The sequence below is a fragment of the Saimiri boliviensis genome, chromosome 4 (genome assembly GCF_048565385.1).
Source record: "Saimiri boliviensis isolate mSaiBol1 chromosome 4, mSaiBol1.pri, whole genome shotgun sequence".
In the NCBI taxonomy this organism is placed as follows: Eukaryota; Metazoa; Chordata; class Mammalia; order Primates; family Cebidae; genus Saimiri; species Saimiri boliviensis.
Genome location: NC_133452.1, coordinates 61,646,533 through 61,666,936, shown reverse-complemented (window position 1 = coordinate 61,666,936; position 20,404 = coordinate 61,646,533). Strand labels below are relative to the sequence as shown.

The following is a 20,404-nucleotide window of genomic DNA, read 5'->3' as shown; positions in this document are numbered from 1 at the left end:
TGAAGCACAGAAGGTCTTCATTTAGACGTAATTCAATTTATCAATTTATTTCCTTTCTATATATACTCTTTGTATCCTGTTTAAGAAATATTTTCCTGACTGGGAGTGGTGGCTCATGCCTGTAAGCCTAGTACTTTGGGAGGCCAAGGTGGGCGGATCACGAGGTCAGGAGACTGAGGCCATTGTGGCCAACATGGTGAAACCCCATCTCTACTAAAAATGCAAAAATTAGCCTGGTGTGGTGGCACATGCCTGTAATCCCAGCTACTCAGGAGGCTGAAGCAGAAGAATTGCTTAAACCTGGGAGTCAGAGGTTGCAGTGAGTCAAGATCGTGCCACTGCACCTTAGCCTGGTGACAGAGTGAGACTCCATCTCAAAAAAAAGAAAAAAAAAAGAAAGAAAGAAATATTTTCCTAAGGTTATGAATGCATTCTTCTATATTATATTTTAAAAGCTTTTATTGTTTTGCCTTTCAGGTTTACATTTGTACGCCACCTGGAATTAATTGTTTCATAAGGCATGAGGCTGAGACCATGTATCATTTTTCTTCCCAAAAGGTTATACTGTTGCCTCTGCACAATATTTTGAAAATGCCTTCTCCCCCTTCCCGCCCCAGTGGTGCAGTGCCAGCTTGTCCCATACATCAAGTGTGAGTCTGCCCACATGTGTGGATCTGTTTCTGGATTTCCATTCTGTATCATTGGCCTATCTGTCTGCTTTTGTCCCAATACTACGCTATCCAACACCCACTGGGTTTTTTTTTCCAATTTTTAAAAGTGTGGTAAAATACACATAACATAAAATTCACCATCTTAACCATTTTTAAGAGTACAGTTCAGACTGGGTGCAGTGGGATTACACGCCTGTAATCCCAACACTTTGGAGGGCCAACGCAGGTGGATCACCTGAGGTCAGCAGTTTGAGACCAGCCTGAACATGGTGAAACTCCATCTCTACTAAAAATACAAAAATTAGCCAGGCATGGTGGTGTGTGCCTGTAATCTCAGCTACTCAGGAGGCTGAGGCAGGAGAATCACTTGAACCCAGGAAGCGGAGGTTGCAGTGAGCTGAGATCACACCATTGCACTCCAGCCTGGGCACCAAGAGTGAAACTCTGTCTCAAATAAATAGATAAATAAAAAGTACAGTTCAGTGGCATAAAATACATTCATAATGTGCAATCATTACCACCTCCACTTCCAGAATTCTTTTCATCTTGTGAAACTGAAACTGAAACTCTATACCCATTAAACACTAACTACCCATTACTTCTCTCATCCCAGCAACCACCATTCTGTTTTCTGTCTCTATGAATTTGACTACTCTAAGTTCCTCATATAAGTGGGATCATACAGTATTTGTCTCTTTGTGACTGGTGTATTTACTTAACATAATGTTTAGCATAATGTCTTCAAGGTTCACCTGTGTTTTAGCATGTATCATAATTTCTTTTCACGGCTGAATAATATTGCATTGTATGTCTATATCACATTTTTTTAAATTGATTCATCCATCAATGGACACAAGTTACTCCACATTTTAGCTGTTGTAAATAATGCTAAACGAACAGGTATACACATATCTCTTTGAGATTCTACCTTTAGTTCTTTTGGGTATACACTCAGAAGTAGAATTGCTGGATCATATATAAGAAGTCTAATTTTAATTATTTGAGCAACTGGCATACTATTTTCTAAAGCAGGCACGCCATTTTATATTTCCACCAATGTTTCACAAAAGTTCCAATTTTTCCACATTGTCATGAACACCTGTTATTTTCTAAATTTTTTTTGTAGTAGCCATGTGTGAGATGTTTTCTCATTGTACTTTTGATTTGTATTTCCATGATTATTAGTGACGTTGAGCATCTTTTCATGTGCTTATTGGTCATTTGTAAATCTTCTTTGAAGAAATTTCTGTTCCAGTCCTTTACCCATTTTTTAATCAGGTGGACTTCTTGTTGTTCTGATTGTTGAGTTTTAGGAGTTCTCTAGATATTCTGGATATTAATCCTTTATCAGATAGGTGATTTGCAAATATTTCCCCCATTATGTGGGTTGCCTTTTTATTCTGTTGATAGTGTCTTCTGATGAACAAAATTTTTTAATTTTTATGAAGTCCAGTCTATTTTTTATTTTGTTGCTTGTGCTTTTTATGTCATATCCAAGAAACAATTGTGAAATCCAACATCATAAAGCTTTTGCCCTATGTTTTCTTCTAAGAGCTTTATAGTTTTAGGTCTTACATTCAGGTCTTTGATACATTTTGAGTTAATTTTTGTATATGGTCTGAGGTAATGGTCTACCTTCATTCCTTTGCATGTGAGTATTGTTTTCCTAGCACCGTTTGTTAAAATAACTGTCCTTTCTCCATTGAATGATCTTGGCACCCTTGTGAAAAACCACTCTACCATATATGCAAGAGTTTATTTCTGGGCTCTCTATCCTATTCCATCGGTCTGTATATCTGTCTTTATAATGGTACCACACTGTTTTGATTATACAGCTTTGCATTTCATTTTGAAATCAGGAAACGTGAGTCCCCCAGCTTTGTTCTTCATTTTCAAGATTGTTTTGGCTATTCAGGGTCCCTTGAAATTCCATATGAGTTTTAATATGATTTTTTTCAGCTCCTTCAAGAAAGTCACTAGATTTTGATAGGGATTGCAAGAATCTCAGATATTTTTTATAGTATTGACATCTTAACAATTTTGTCTTTCAATCCATGAGTGTTGGGTGTATTTCCATTTATTTACGTGTTCTTTAATTTTTTTTCAGCAATGTTTTATAGTTGTCATTGTATAAGTCTTTCATCTCTTTGATTCCTAAGTATTTTATTCTTTTTTATTCTTTTTATTTTTTCAGACAAATTTATTTATTTGAGATGGAGTCTTGCTCTATCACCCAGGCTGGAGTCCAGTGACACAATCTTGGCTCACTGCAACCTCTGCCTCCTGGGTTCAAGAGATTCTCCTGTCTCAGCCTCCCAAGTACCTGGGATTACAGGTGCCTGCCACCATGACTGGCTAATTTTTGTATTTTTAGTAGAGACGGAGTTCCACCATATTGGCAGGGCTTGTCTTGAGCTCCTGACCTCAAGTGATCCACCTGCTGTTCTTTTTGATGCTACTTTAAATATAATTGTATTAGTCCATTTCCATGCTGCTGATAAAGACATACCTGAGACTGGGTAATTTATAAAGAAAAAGAGGTTTAATTATCAAGAAAAAGAAGTTTAATGGACTCACAGTTCCACATGGCTGGGGAGGCCTCAGTCATAGGGGAAGGTGAAAGGCACATCTTACATGGCAGCAGGCAAGAGAGAATTCGAGCCAAGAGAAAGAGGTCATCTCTTTTTAAAACCATCAGATCTCATGAGACTTATTCACTATCACAAGAACAGGACGGGGGAAATTGCCTCCATGATTCAATTATCTGCCACTGCGTGCCTCCCACAACAAGTGGGAATTATGGGAGCTACAATTCAAGATGAGATTTGGGTGGGGACACAGCCAAACCATATCAATAATTTTTGTAATTTTCTTTTCTGATTGTTCATTATCAATGTATAGAAATGCAACTGAATTGTTGTGGGTTGACTCTGTATCCTGCTACTTTGCTAAATCATGTATTGGGTCTAACAGTTTTTTCCTTTTGTGTGTAGAATCATTAGTGCTTTCTGCATATAAGGTGATATCATCTATGAACAGAGATTCACTTCTCTCTTCCCAACTTAGATACCATTTCTTTCTTTTTCTCACCTAATTGCTCTGGCTAAAACTTCCAGCAGTACGTTGAATAGAAATGGTGAAAGTGGGCATCCATACCTTGTTCCTGACCTTAGAGAAAAAGCTTTCAGTCTTTCACCATTGACCATTTTGTTCGCTTTGTATTTTTATATATTGGTTTTATTAATTCTCATTCACTTTTACTCCCACTTAGTGGGCCCAAAAAAAAGGCCTAACAATATTAACTTCAGGTTGATTTTTCTGCAATCAGCAGGCACCTAGAGTCATGCTGGAGTGGGTCTCTGGTCTCACAGCAAAAATGTTGTCTGTAAATGGTCCGCTAGGTTTAGAGAAATCAGAGAAAGAGCATCAGTTCTTTCACCAACATCCCTGAATTTTGCTGTGGTTTATATGCTAATTTGAAACGCAAGTGTTCAACTGTACCACAGGCTCCTCCCCACCCTGCCCCAGCTCTGTACCCTCCTTAATTGCTCAGCAGCAGGGATGTGCTGGCTCTCAGGTGTCAGGGGGTTCAGCTTCAGAGGTGTTAGATGACTTGTACTCAGTAGGCTGGAGACATGCTCATGACACCAACTGGGTCACTAGGCTAGGTTGTCTTGCCTGGGCAGAAGAAAGCCACAGGTTATACCCCAGACACTCGGCCATGATACAGTTGCGCTTTGAAGCAGAAACTTTGCCTGCTCTTGGGAGAAGAGCACTTCCCAGCAAGTTTCTCTCTCCAGAGGTAACATCCAAGATATAACTGTAATGAGGTCCTTGTCCATCAATTATTCCACCATGGGTGCACATGTGAATAAACAGTAGAAGCTCTGACTGAATGGGAAAGGCTTACTGGCAGCAATGGGAGGAAGCTAACCTTCAAATATTCATTCTGCTAGTTAGGAATACCTGCTCAAATTTCAATTCAATAAATATGTGCCATGCACCGAGTTAGACTTCAGCAACTTTCAGAGTTCCCACACTGGTGGGAAAAATAAGCAAATGCAAGAAATTCACGCAGCTTGTAAGCAGCGTCCTGGAAAATTCCAAAGCGTTTTCATCTTATTTTATGTTGCTATATTGCTGGGGTGCATTTTAGTAACTGGATGGCAGCAGAAATGATTTGCAAGAAGAAATTTTAGAGTGCTCAAAGTTAAGCCTAATCGTCGTTTCTACGCCATTCTTCACAGAACGTGTGTCCTCACTTTCCCTCAGCTTCAGTCCTCAGTCCTGACGTAAAAAGTAATATTTAAATGTAATCAAAGAAAGTCTCCAAGAAACACATATCTGGCCCGGTAAGAAGGCTGCTAAGGTTTAGAATTAGAACCTCAAACAAATCCTTTAGAATCCTCACTCAGTAGAAAAAAGGGGGTGAAGAGATGCAAGGAAGCCAGACTGGGTAGCCTGTGCCACCATCTTGGCCTCCTAAGGTCAAAGATTGGACACCCAGGGAGTTAAGCCCTGCTCTACCTCAAGGTAATCACATTCAAGGATAGGGAAGAATTTATTGCTTCTGTAAAGACAATTGCCTAGAAGTGTAACACTTTGAATCATTTTTCTTCAGCAAGCATAAGCTACAACACTTTAGATTGGGATGGATCCCTTTGCGTGCACGCACATGTGCAAACGCGTATGTGTGTGTGTGTGTGTGTGTGTGTGTGTGTGTGTGTGTGTTTTAAAGACAGAGGCTAGCTCTGTTGTCCAGGCTGCAGTACCGTGGTGCAAACACAGCTCACTGGAGCCTCGACCTTCTGAGCGCAAGTGATTCTCCCGTCTCAGTCTCCCAAAGTGCTGGAACTATAGGTGCATGCCACCATGCCCAGTCCCCCTTCAACCTTTTGGCTAACATGGAGTCACCTAACCTGGCACCCCACATATCTTGGCACAATAGGATTTCATTTCAACACAGAATGGGGGCTCTGAGATAGAGGGGAGGATCTGATTCAAGTATAACCATGGGCCCATTCTCCAAGAATGTTAGAGGCTGTAGTGGGCTATGATACAGTAGGCGGTCACGCTAGACCTGATCCTGCCAGCTTCCACTTTAATAAGGGCCGTGTGTGTGTGTGTTTGTGTGTGTGTGTGTGTGTTTGTGCGTATGTATGTGTGTGTGCTGATTTCCTTCCTGGCCTTCTAAAATGGAAAGACTGAGAATGAGGGCTGCTGAACAGGGTGCAGCATGGTGCAGGGAAAGATGCCTGAGTCTCAGCTCCCATTCACCAGCAGTGCCAAGTCACTCCTCATCTCTGGGTCTTTGTTTCCCTATCACCCCTTCATATCAAGGTCTGACTCTGTGGGCACAATAAGGAGTGCAATTTGCTCCACATCAGAGCTGCAGAGGGGGTGCCCACACATACAAGCATGTGGCACTTACACACATGCTTTCATTCACTTCCCGTGATGATGGTGCCCATGGAGGTAGTAGTCTACCCCATGCAGTCGACCTCCTCAGGCAACATTTTCAAGACCGAAGTCAGGGGTTTTGTTTCTATCCCTACATTCCAGCCCTGCTTCTATTGGGCTGTGGAGGGGATTAGGGAGGAAGGACTTGGTTCAGTCCGATGCAAGTGCAAAGAAAACTTTAGAAATCATACTGAGATAGAGAAATGCCTGTTTCTTTTAAAGATTTTTTTTCCTCACTGAAAAGAATTCCTTTTAACACACTGAAATATTCCAAATTCTACTTAAAACTCAGTTTTAGTATTATCAAACGAAACTCCATCTTCAATGTGCTGTTCCTGAAGTGTCACTCCTGACATTTAGTGTGATACCCTGTCATTAAGACAGCAGACTTGAAAGATGTGGGAGTTTTCAGTGTATAAAGAAATAATGCTGAGGATCATAATACTGCAGTTTCATCCCCCATTCTCAAAAGCACTTTGCTGATAATCACATTAATACTTATAATTTCCATGATAATAGACCCAGATCAGTGTTTTGTGAGTAGGGATGGGTAGGTGGGGCAAGATTTCCTTGAGATGGTGGGAAACAGATTGACTACTGAGTTCTGAACCAGGAGGTGGCTGCAGGAAGAGCAGCCACTCTAACATACTTTAAAGGGGGTGCCTTGCCGTCTTTCAGCTTGAGCCACCTCTCCTGGCTCTCTCCCTGTTTAATAGATGCTGTCAGAGCAACAAGAGGAACAGTAAACTTTGGGAGGAACTTGGAAAGTGACGTAGAACCTAGCCAGTGACTGGAGTCCAAGAACGTGGCAGAGAATCGGGGCATAAAAAGGCTGCGGAAGCATTGGATGTGATTACAAACGACGCAGATGAATCGGACAAAGACAGAGATGCAGGCTAATGCATAGGAATGAGGGAGGCTATCACGATCCCAAGAACACTACCGAGTGACGTCTCCTCGGGAATCATCAGACCTGGTAGGAAGATCGGAATTTTTTAATTCTCTCATTGAATTTTTGTCACATGCCTTATTTTTTAAATCAAAATACCTATCAATGAATTTGAGCCCCCCCTCTACTATGCATCATTTCTAAACAAACTTTTTTTTTTTTTTTTTTTTTTTTTTGGAGACGGAGTTTCGCTCTTGTTACCCAGGCTGGAGTGCAATGGCGCGATCTCGGCTCACCGCAACCTCCGCCTCCTGGGTTCAAGCAATTCTCCTGCCTCGGCCTCCTGAGTAGCTGGGATTACAGGCACGCACCACCATGCCCAGCTAATTTTTTGTATTTTTAGTAGAGACGGGGTTTCACCATGTTGACCAGGATGGTCTCGATCTCTTGACCTCGTGATCCACCCACCTTGGCCTCCCAAAGTGCTGGGATTACAGGCTTGAGCCACTGTGCCCGGCCCGAAAATCAGTGTTCTATATCTCTTTGTAAATACAGGCATTGTATGGATTGAATTCCAACTGTTGAGAGACAATTTTCCATGGGTTTCTTATGTTTCTGTACACCTGTGATCAGAGGCACACAAGCTTTTGTTCTAGACTATCTTTTCAAGGGTGTCTGTATAGCCAACAGCCTTGGAAGGCAGTGTCTACCTCCCAGAAAGAGGGCACGTTTGTTTGCTATCCGGGAAAATAAGACCAGATAGGTTTGCTTGCAGGCCCTTGACCGCGTGAGGTCTGAAGCTTGGAGTTCCTCAGCTGTGATATGAGCGGCATCAGCCTGGCCACTCCACATCGCCTCCATACGAACTTGGAGGACAACAGGAACAGATGGGAAACATGAAGCTCATGCCGCCTGCTGTGCTTCTGTCTTTGGAGTTTTCTGTGTTCTGTCAGCATCCCTGACACTGGCAGGTTAACTTGTTAGCTTGCATGTAAACACTTTGGACTCTTTAATAGTTGGCACCAAGCAGGCAAACAATTAGATTTTGTAGAGTTAAGGAATGTCCATGCCCTATTTGATTGTCCACTCTTCTCAAGCAAACAAATACAATTCCAGCACAATGAATACATAGGATTGTCTTTTGGAGTTGGTTGCAAAGGGGCTTAATGTTTCCAGACAGTAAATTTAATGGGTTAAACGACACACAGCCAGGTGTGGTGGTTCATACCTATAGTTCTAATACTTTGGGAGGCCAAGGGTTGAGGCTAGGAGTTTGAGGCCAGCCTGGGCAACATAGCAAGCCCCGTCTCTAAATAAATACAGCTAGCTAGGTTAGTACCTGTGGTCCTAGCTACTTCGGAAGAGGCTGACGTTGGAGAATCACTTGATCCCAGGAGTTGAGGCAGCAGTGAGCTATAATTGCACCAATGTACTACAGCCTGGGTGACAGAGCACGACCCTGCCTCTAAAAAAATAATAAATAACAAAGGACACGTGAGGAAGACAAAGGTTGGGGGAAACATAAAAGATCAAAAGAGAAGGAGGTAATCCCAGAAGGTGCAGATAGTAATAAATCTCAAGGCATTTCTTTAATCATGGTTTTTAGTCTCAAAGTAAACACAACATTCTTTGTTAAAGAAAATTACAGCCCTACCGCCCTCTACCGGAACAAGGTTGGAAAATACAGAGAAACAGCTTGAAGTTAACACTTTATGGAATCTGATCACAGTGAAGTCCATTGCTGCTATTATTCAGATGTTAAAGTGTAAACCTCAGGTGTTTCTGTAAGGTAAGAAGCATACAGCTCCTTCTGTGTACCCAGGCTGATAGGTTAACACTGAACAACCTCATGCTGAACACAGTGGCGAGTCCTTCCCACGCACACCTCTCATTTGCTGCAGTCACTGATTTAATAGGCTGTGATTTGCTCCAGGTCTCAGCAAGTCGGCCCCAGCACTACTGCCCCACACCTGTACCACCTGCATTCTACAGACAACCACTGTGCAGGACCCTCCCCATGCCTATCAATCCCACCTCCAGACCTACTCAGCTGTAACTCGAAAGTCTCATTGTGCCCTTGGGAGCTACAGTAGGGCTGGACACAGTGAATGCCAACCCTCCAACTCCAGAGTATATCACTCTGTGATCTCAAATGGTGAGTGTCAAATGTCGCCCTATCAATACCACAAAGCAGTGGTGCCCAAATGTTTTCATCATGCACCCAAATCAGAAAAAAATATATAATGCACCAATAAATGTATATTTATTTATAAATAATAGAAGTGTACAATTGTACAATATATTATGTACATTATAAAACACATAAAAATAGAAATTTAAAAGGATGAGATTAGATACAAATAATCATTTTAACACTTCTTCAATGGATTGATCGTTTCCACACCCCTGGGATGTATATACCCCCACCTAAAACAATAGCCCTAAAGTATGTCAATGATTGTTATTTGGGTTTTCAGCTCAGGTTACAGAAATAGGTACAAGATCACATCTTTAAGTTTTGCAAAATAGCCCTAGCATCAAGTTTAAATGGATGAGAATGCTTGGTGCTAACTTCTTGAGACATTTTTGGACTAATCACTACATAGCTGGTAAAATGTCATGTTATGGTTCACCAATAGTTATTTCACTGTAAGGCAGACGAAATAGGGGATTTCATGGAGTTGAATCAGACTATTTGTGGGAAAATTGTTTAAAAGAAACATTTAAAAGCAAAGGATGATGATTTGCCTTTCCCCCTCCGCCCCCAAAAAAACAACAGGCTGGGCACAGCAGCTCACGCCTGTAATCCCAACACTTTGGGAGACTGAGGGCTAATCACTTGAGGTCAGGAGTTCGAGACCTGCCTGGACATGGCAAAATCCCGTCTCTACTAAAAATGCAAAAATTAGCTGGGTGTGGTGGCATGCACCTATAGTAAGTACCAGCTACTCAGGAGGTTGAGGCAGGAGAATCGCTTGAAGCTGGGAGGCAGAGGTTGCAATGAGCTAAGATCACACCACTGCACTGCAACCTGAGTGATGGAGTGAGACTCTGTCTCAAAAAGAAAAAGAGAAAAAAAGCCAGCAAATTAAATAGCTAGCCCCTAAAGATATAATTTTTCTGGCTACAGACTTAAAAAAAAATGGCATTCCAAACAATAGCCAAGGCAAATGGATTTAAATGAATTGCCACTCATCTACCGGATCTAATACCAGCAAGCCAGTTCTCAACACTAATTTTTTTCATTTTGATAGCTCCAGTATCCAATCACAGAGCCTGGCACATAGAAACTTAGTAAATACATGATGAATGATATCCCCTCAAAAATTATATAAGGTGCCAAATTACATTTGAAATAACAATTGCAACTACAAAACATTCCAGTAAATGGTTTGGATTGGCGGAAGCAAACAATAAAGCTTGTGGTCAAAAATAACGTGCCCAGGAGCCTCCTTGTATCTCTCCCCTCCTGCTTCCATATCAGTTGACATCCACGCCCCTCTGCTTCCACCAGGCCTGAGCTTCCCAGCACACGGTGGAACACTACAGCTGGACGGGTCTGTCCTTTTCCAGCTTTCAGTGCAAGCTGGGAGAGCCAAAGTAAAGGGTTTTTTTTGTTTAAATAGGAAGAAAATTGAAACTTCACGCAAGTTTCCATTAGACTAAATGCAAACCAGGGTGAGTCGTTTGTTATTCTCATTCGAGAGGAAAAAAGGGCCGTGGAGTTCAGTGACTTGCTGGAGAGATAAGAACTGTCCACTGAAGGCTCAGTTCTTCCACTACTGCAATATGGAAAGAGGTTACCTAAAGTACTCACTAGAGGAAAGTTTACTTGGTTGGGAAGTATATACACATAGAGAAAAGGAAAGCAAACTGGTGGAATCTTCTGGTGATGGTTGTTTTTTTTAAGCACTGTGGTGATTTACTAGGTTACCGTCCTCTCCAGAGTCTTAAAGCCAGAGAGAAACCAGCTGTGTGAATGGACTTATAAAGCCTCTTTAAGGCAAAATAGCCACTAGAAAAGAAGTATTTTTCCTGAAATCTTTCAAGAAAACTAGGAAATGCGCATTCTACACATTGTTGTGTCTTGTCTGCTCACTTTCCTTGCCTTCGTGCCACACCTGTTTTCTCTAATCCCTCCTTTCACTTGACGTCAGCTGGCTCAGCCCTGCCACCACATTTAGGTAATCAGTAGCTGCCTCAAGACACTGGTGCTTCACAGCAAAATCTGATCTGAAAATTAAACCCACCCTCTAACTTGTACAATGAAGTAAATGAAAAAAATCCTCAGTGACACTGCCTCCTGCCTGCCAAGAAAGGGTCTCACTAAACTGGTGACTGAAGTTACAGTGAAAAAAATTCCTTTGACCATTTGATAGGAAATACTACATCCTACATTTCGAACCAAAAAAAAAAAAAAAACATTCATGGTTTTGGTAATTTTCAACTTTTATTTCCAATTACTGCAGTCACAAGATACCAGTGGTAATTCTGCACTGAAAGTGGCAACCTTTTAAGTAAACAACGTTGCAAATTTTAGTATCCCAACGGTATTTTGGCCTATGGCAATTTTGATAGGAGAGGATTATTACAATCAGTTTTGTAATACTACAGACTTACGCTTCCTCCATACCTAGGAAGAAAAATATTCATCTTCCCTCAATGATTCATCATGTACACATCTCTACTCTTTATAAGTACTATCCTTCCAGCTGTACTATGAGGGGAAATCCCTCTCACTCCTGGGTTTTTCTGTAGCATACAGAAATAGCAATCACTTTAGCAGTAATGGTACAATAATTATTCAATTTTTAGTTGAAAAATAAAAGAGTGGATCGCCCTATTTATGTCCTTTCTCTGACAGTAAGAAGACACACATCATTGAAACATAAAACGAGTCAACAAAGTTCTATTTTTATTGACAGAAGTCCAAAATGAATACAAAAAAAGCTTCCTTTGCATGTTATACTTACTTTCCTTAAAAAGCTTCTGAAAGAGTCAGGTAGACTGAAAACTAAGGATGTGTTCAGCCTTTATAGTGAACCTTTTTTTAAAAAGGTTTAATAACATAAACCACCAGTATGAGAAAACATACGGTCCCACTATCACTTTTAGACCTACAGCTTATCAAAAGAATTAGATCCTGCACTGATCTGCTAAGAGGTTTAGAAATGTTTTAAGCCATTAAAAGCCATTTTTATCATCTGTCTGATAACTCTGGGCAATTAAGAAAAGGAAAATTCCAAAACGTAGCCCTCTATATCATGTGGAATGTGAGAGAATGCCAACTTATGACCAAGAGAAGTAAAAATAAAAGTTTAAATCTAAGAATGGAGCTGTTACAGTCTTGTATCACTGCAAAATGTCAATAATAGAGCTTATCAAGAGATTATAAACTTGAGCGATGTTACTTAAAACATATTTGTGGTGTTTAACATACTTGAATGTTTGCTAAAACTAAAGCTAAACAAAGAAAAGCCGCTCGTTTATAGACTGTGTCTCCTGTATCTTTACTTTTACTGGGACCATAGACTGATCAGATAATACATAGCCCACACTTCTGGACAGTTATAATAACAAAGGATTTATTTTCATTGCAGGTGAAATAAATGCACCAGCCCATACTTGAAGGGTTTCAACAAGCCTAACATTTTTCAGGTTGTACCAAGGCACCGCCACTGCCTAGTTCTATTACGCACCCATTTCTAGAGTAAAAAAACGACACCTCCCTCAACATCAGTTCTGTACTGTTTCTGGTTTATTTTACACTTCCAAAACGGCAACAAATTGCAAGTATCTGCGAACACTGTGGTCCTTTCATAGTACGGCTTAGTCATCATCTTCTTCTTCCTCCTCTTCTTCCTCAAAGCTATCTTCAAAGCCCTCACTGTCCTCCTGGTCTTCATCCCCCTCTATTGCTGTATCCCACTGTGGGTGATTTTCTGGCACAGGCTTAGCCTCATGAACTTCCAACTAGAAAGAAGAATTAAATACAGACATCAGAAATTTGGGGAGAAGTAATGGAAGAAATCCTGGTAAACAAAAGGCTTTCTTTAACCACAGCAATTATAAAGAAATAGATTTTTATGGATATAATTCTAAATTCAACTTATTCATTTAGAATAGACACTTCATCCCAGAAATAAAATAACTAAATCTAACAATATGTGAATGTAGTAAAATTTCTAATACAAGTTTGGTATTTTGATTCTATATGTTATACTACTTACGAAGGTAGTTCTGTGGCATAAAATAATTGTGATTCTTGAGCAAGAACACTGAATTGTATCTTAATAGAAGCCTTCTGCTGAAGGAAGAAAACCCCGAGATATTTTGCAGTCTCAAGACTTGTGACGTAAACTTCCATAGTTAGTAAAAGAAATATGGAACCCTCATGGAAAAAAAGAGGTTCGCCTTTACTGGCTACTTCTACCCTTTATAGTTCAATAATACTTTTAGCACCATCTCTCTAATAGGACACCTTTTATCAAAAGCTCAAGTGAATTGGTAAACAAAGATTAGAGTGTGCTGCAAATGATACTGAAAGTATATGCTCAAATATGATAAAAATAAATTAGCTTCAGAAATAATAAACATTCCAAATAGAATCTGTGGTAAATATATATATATATGCATATATATATATATATATAAATATATATATATATGCTTTTCTAAAGAAACAGAACCCATCTGCAGGCCTTATAAAGTTACAGCACATTAAAATGTATCCCTAAAGTAATTTAAATTTCAATGTTCTAAATTGTTATATTCCTTAAAACCTAAAACCTTAAGTTTATTATTGCAAGAGTAGTCCATCAAGTATATCACATATAAAGTATGAGATGACTTCTTTTTTCTTCCATGACTCTACATTTCAAAACTAGAAATGTTTTCCTAGTGTATTAAACACTTATACAGAAAACTATTATTTACTAAAGAGTCACTTTTCTTACCTTCAATGGTTTAATCTGATCCAAACCCATATAGGAGTCTGATCTCAGAAACACAGTATACTGATAATTTCCTGGCTTGCCTGGTGCAGGAAATTTCAGCTCTACCTAGAAGATAAAATCAGCACTTAAAAATCTGTATTTTGGGGAGGAAACAGTTCACTCCCTAAAATTCCTAGACCACAGTATTTAACAGCCAGGTGTTTACTGAGATGATACAGAAAGTCCTAACAAATGTTATTAAAGTCGTTATAAATAATTTAAAAAGCGAACATATTATAAATACCTCACAAAGACAAAATCAAATTATGCATAACTGATGAGGTTAATTTGTATCTCTACAATTCAAGAAAGCAATACTTAAAGCAATCAAATTCTACGCTAGCACCCTGAAGAAATTTAGTAGCTATAAAAGCATCAACAATTAAATGTTGGAATAAAACAACAAGACTTCACTAGATAGAAGACACTTCTCGCCAAATTTTCTCATTTCTAGAATAAATGCCTAATGCCAAAGGTCAAGAAAATATTTTATTAACCAACAAACCACAAACTGCAAATACAAAGAGTAAAAAAGTTTCTATTCCACTTGGACAAAAGAATAAAAATTTTTTTTTAATAACATTTGAATGCTCTGGTGATCTGCCTCCAATCTCCAAAATCCATATTTTATAGACAAGATTAAATATTAAAATATGCCAGTTTTTAAAAACTAGAAAAAAATCACAAAGGAATCTTTTTCTTAAAATTTATCTCAGTTTGGCCTAACTATAACACAAATCTAGAAATTATAAAAGACTCTTTAAATGATACCACAAAAAATAAATAAGAAAATGGATAAAAAAATAGCTATTTATATTTCTGTCTGGTAGAAACAACCAGGATAGTAAAACAAACTGGGGAGATATATTTACAACATGTATCACAAAGGGCTAACTTCTTAAATTTAAAAAAAAAACAAACCAACCAATTTTTTACTTTTATTAAAAAATTTTAATAACTTTAAAAAATGAATTATTATTATCTTTTATAAAGACAGGGTTTCACCATGTTGGTCAGGCTGGTCTTGAACTCCTGACCTCAGGTGATCTGCCCGCCTTGGCCTCCAAAGTGCTTGAATTACAGGCGTGAGCCACCGCGCCCAGCCCCAAACCAATTTTTTAAGATAACCAAAGTGAACAATGGTCACAAAAAGACACATAAAAAAGATGACTCAAACACAAGGAAGGTGTTAAATTTCACTCTTCAGAGAAATAAAAACTACACTGAATAGAATGAGCAGAGTAAAAACTGATTCAGACAAGCGTCATCAATATATGCTTAAAATGACTGGGTAAAACAATGTTGGAGAATAGGACATTCACACACGGCCTAAATATCAACCCACAGATTAGAGGGGGAGAAAAATACCTCCACAATAGAGAAAAGCCTTAACTAAATGAGCAACCTTAATATCATGAACAGAGGGCAAAGTGATTAACTGTACCTCTGACAGAATGCACTAGGAAGCACATCACCAACATAGGGTGCTTGCCAAAAACATGTAAGATGGACATAATAATAACCAATGAGACAAATTCATATTAAATGATATTCCACAAAATACCTTGCCTAGAGTCATAAAAAATATCAGTGGCATGGAAAGATTAAAACAGAACAAGGACAAGAAGGTATTCAAGACTAAAAAGGTATGACAACAAAATACAATGTAAAATCACTTTTTCTTTCTTTCAATACAGGGTCTCACCCTATTGCCCAGACTGAAGTACAGGAGTGTGACCACGGCTCACTTCAGCCTCAAGCTCATGGGCTTGAGTGATCCTCCTGCCTCAGCCTCCTGAGTTAGGTTGGGACTACAGGTGTGAGCCACCTTGCCCAGCTACAATGTGTGATCCTTGATTAGCTCCTGACTTTAAAAATAAAACAAAAAACTGTAACAGATATTAGTGGGATCGTTTTTGCAGTCTGAATACAGACTGCATATTAGATAATTATCCCATATCTATGTTAAATTTCCTGAGTATAATCTTTGTAGTGGGCCTATGGAGAAGGTCCTGGGTTTTTTGTTGTTGTTGTTTTTTAAGAGACAGGGTCTCCCCATGTTGCCCACGCTGCTCCTGAATTCCTGGGCTCAAGTGATCCAGCCGCCTCAGCCCCCCAAAGTGCTGGGATGACAGATGTGAGCCACCATGCCCAGCCAGAGGTCCTGGTTCCTAAGGGATACATGTCAAGTAGTTAGGGGTGTCATGTCATGATGTCTACAAGTACCTCAAATGGCTCAGGGGAAAATATACATACACGTGCATGTTTTGTATGTACACATACAGTGAGAGAAAATTAAAACTAATAACGGCTAAATGTAAACAACTGGTAAATATAGGTGGGAATCCAGGGAGCTTCATGATACTGTGCTTGTAATTTTTCAGTAGGTTTTAAAACTTAAAAGATCAGAGAGGCCATGCACAGTGGCTCATGCCTATAATCCCAGCACTTTGGGAGGCCAAAGAGGGTGGATCTCTTGAGGTCAGGAGTTTGAGACTAGCCTGGGCAACATGAGTAAACCCTGTCTCTACAAAAAATACAAAAAATTAGCCAGGCATGGTGGTACACGTATGTAGTCCGAGCTACTTGGGAGGCTGAGGTGGGAGGATCACTTGAGTCTGGGAGGCAGAGGGTGCAGAGAGCCAAGATTGCATCACTGCACTCCAGCATGGGTGACAGAGTCAGATCCTGTTTCAAAAAAAAAAAAAAAAAAAAAAAATCAGAGGAATAAATAACACTAGGATCTAAGATGCTATTTTTCACCTTTCCAACTAGCAATGACATTCAAAATGTCTGACATGCTAAGAGGCAATGGGCATGTTTAGACATTCATTCTTTCTATAGAGAAATAAGTATCTAGCAATATAGATCAAAATTACAAACATACAGAGCTTCCGGCCCATCAAAAATTTCACTCAAAAAATCCACACTATCAGTTCTTAGATTTTTTTTTAAGACAAAAGATACAATACTTAGCACTAATACGGCAAGAACAAAACTTGTATCACTAAATTCTGGAGAGGAGGAGGAGGAAAGGCATATATTCTTAGATACTAACAGTGAAGACTCCCAAAACAAGCTGAGAACAAGTTTTTAAAACACTAAGTTGACTACCTATAACAATCATTTATAAATTTCCAATGAGCTTACCCCGAAAACATTCAGAGAACAGTTACAAAATGCAGGCAACGAATAGAACACAATATGTCAAACATGATCAACTGCTTTTTTAAAAAAGATTAATGAAGCAGCATGATGGTAGTAAGCTGTGCTTTGTTAAATACTGAAATAATGTTGTTTGGTAATTACCTCCTCCGTATCTTTTAGTGTACACACATGATATGGCATGGATATTAATGTCTGCTCTTTCCTATCTGCAATGTAAAGCCACCACCATTCTTGTTTTTCCTGGAAAGAAAAACAAAGAAGAAGAGTATAAATAATCAGAAGGAACTAGGGAGAACATAATTTTGGCCTCTCTTAGCTGACAAAGTGCTTGGTACAGAACAGGCGTTCAAATGAATGTTTACCCCAAGAATAAGCTGTTCTTAACGTTTGTAGATCCATTGTCTAAAAGCGTTTCATACACAATTTGGGGGATTTTAATAGCTCCTTAAAGCCTATTGACTGGCCTTCATATTAAAAACCCCTGACTTACCTTAAGTAACAAGCATTATTCTAAATATATATAACTATTGCACTAGTATGTAGCAAATAATCTTAGTAAACTTACCTAATAATAAGCGAAAGCCACAAAGCAGTAGTGGAAGGAACTTGGGCAGCCAAATAAAAAATCAATACATTAAATATTTTATACACTTTGAAAAGAATATCTCAGAATGTAAGAGCCTATTTATACTTTCTACTGTCCATAATTTTACCAAGTTTGGCATTTCCAGATGAACTCCAAAAAAATTAGAAACAGAAAAAAGAGCTGGGTTAAGAAAAAAAAATCCGGGTGTGGGGCAGGGACCAAGATGGCCGAATGGGAGCTTCTCCAGAGCTCAGCTCCCAGCAACTGAGACACAGAACCAGAGCGGTATTTGTATCTTCGAACAAGGTGCAGGGTTTGTTTCAAAGGGACTGGTGAACAGCAGGATTAACCCAAAAAAAGCCAGCGAGAGCAGCCCAAAGGGGGTGAGCCAAGGCAAGGCGAGGCACTGCCCCACCTCGAAAATGTATTTGGCACGTAGGATAGAGGGGCTTCACCTCCTCGGTACTCCAATTCAGATACAGCGCTTCACTCCGTGTGACTTCCACAGCACACAGCCCAGGAAAACACCACCTGGCTGAGAAACGTCTGGCTGAGAAATACAGACGCGGGTACAGCCCATAGCCCCTGCCAGACCCGTGCCTTGCGGCGCAGACCAGGGCGGAGACTTGGACTAAACGAGAAGGCTTTCGAGAAGGAACTGCCTGACCCACATAAGAAGGCAGAGTTGAAAGCAGGGAGGGGGATACGGCCAGAAAGGTCCAACCCCCACAAGATCCAGCAAGCGGAATCCCTCTCCTGGGAGAGTTTTACAGTTAACACATCAGACTGAGCTCCATCTGGGAGCAGAGGGACTCGACCGAGAGAAAGAAGCCTGCCATTGGGAAGGCGGGGCTACTCCCACCCGCATATGTGGAAACCAGGCAAAGAATACACAGCAGCCTGGCTGAGACCGAGGCAGCCCAGCAGCGCCTCCACAGGCAGGCAGTGGACAGACAGTCCCAAGCGGCACACTGACAACCGCATTTAAAAAAAAAAAAAAAAAAAAAAAAAGTCGGCTGGGAGCGGTGGCTCACGCCTGTAATCCCAGCTCTTCGGGATGCCAAGGCGGGAGGATCACCAGGTCAAGAGATCAAGACTATCCTGGCCAACATAGTGAAACCCCGTCTCTACTAAAAATACAAAAAAAAAATCAGCTGGGCATAGTGGCGGCGCCTGTAGTCCCAGCTACTCAGGAGGCTGAGGCAGGCGAATTGCTTGAACCCAGGAGGCGGAGGTTGCAGTGAGCCAAGGTTGCGCCACTGCACGCCAGCCTGGCACCTGGTGACGGAGTGAGACTCTGTCTCAAAAAAAAAAAAAAAAAGTCTCATACAGGAGAAATAATCCCGACTTTAACAGAAACGACGTCCCCTCAGAGATCCCACCCGAAATCACCAACTTCAAAGATCAAAGATAGATAAATCCACAAAGATGGGAAGAAACCAGCACAAAAAACGATGAAAACAAAGTTCAGAACACCTCTTCTCCACAGAGAGATCATAACGCCTCACCAGCAAGGGAACAAAACAATCAGAGAACGATTTTGACAAGCTGTCAAAAGCAGGCTTCAGAAGACGGGTAATAACAAACTTCTCTGAGCTAAAAGAACATGTTCTAATCCAACGCAAAGAAACTAAGAACCTTAAAAAAAAAAGATTAGACTGGCCGGGCGCGGTGGCTCAAGCCTGTAATCCCAGCACTTTGGGAGGCCGAGGCGGGTGGATCACGAGGTCGAGAGATCGAGACCATCCTGGTCAACATGGTGAAACCCCGTCTCTACTAAAAATACAAACAATTAGCTGGGCATGGTGGCGCGTGCCTGTAATCCCAGCTACTCAGGAGGCTGAGGCAGGAGAATTGCTTGAACCCAGGAGGCGGAGGTTGCGGTGAGCCGAGATCGCGCCATTGCACTCCAGCCTGGGTAACAAGAGCGAAACTCCGTCTCAAAAAAAAAAAAAAAAAAAAAAAAGATTAGACTAAATGCTAACTAGAATAAACCAGCCTAGAGAAGAACCTAAACGACTGGATGGAGCTGAAAAACACAGCACAAGAACTTCGTGAAGCATACACAAGTTTCAATAGACAAATCGATCAAGCAGAAGAAAGGATATCAGAGATTGAAGATCAACTCAATGAAATAAAAAGAGAAGGCAAGATTAGAGAAAAAAGTGAAAAGAAATGAACAAAGCCTCCAAGAAATATGGGATTATGTGAAAAGACCTAATTTACACTTGATTGGTGTAACTGAAGAGGATGGGGAAACTGAATCCAACCTGAAAAACACTCTTCAGGAATATTAACCAGGAGAACTTCCCCAACCTAGCAAAGCAGGCCAACATTCAAATACAGGAAATACAAAGAACACTACAAAGATACTCCTCAAGAAGAGCAACCCCAGGGCACATAATCCTCAGATTCACTGTGGTTGAGAAGAAGGAAAAAATGCTAACGGCAGCCAGAGAGAAAGGTCAGGTCACCCACAAAGGAAAGCCCATCAGACTCACAGCGAATCTCTTGGCAGAAACCCTACAAACCAGAAGAAAGGGGAGGCCAATATTCAACATCCTTAAAGAAAAGATTTTTCAACCCAGAATTTCATATCTAGCCAAACTAAGCTTTATAAGTGAAAGAGAAATAA

General features: G+C 40.3%; 1 protein-coding gene across 1 annotated transcript in view; it reads right to left on the bottom strand.

The window, feature by feature from the left end:
* Positions 1-12,756: 12,756 nt before the first annotated feature.
* Positions 12,757-20,404, bottom strand: part of SEC63 (SEC63 homolog, protein translocation regulator) — an 85,981-nt gene continuing 78,333 nt past the window's right edge. The window contains exons 19-21 of the mRNA XM_039467516.2: positions 17,325-17,423; positions 13,977-14,081; positions 12,757-12,993 (exon numbers count right to left, since the gene is read on the bottom strand). Of these exons, the coding sequence (XP_039323450.1) occupies positions 12,850-12,993; positions 13,977-14,081; positions 17,325-17,423 (348 nt within the window). The 3' untranslated portion in view covers positions 12,757-12,849. The remainder of the gene's footprint in view (positions 12,994-13,976; positions 14,082-17,324; positions 17,424-20,404) is intronic.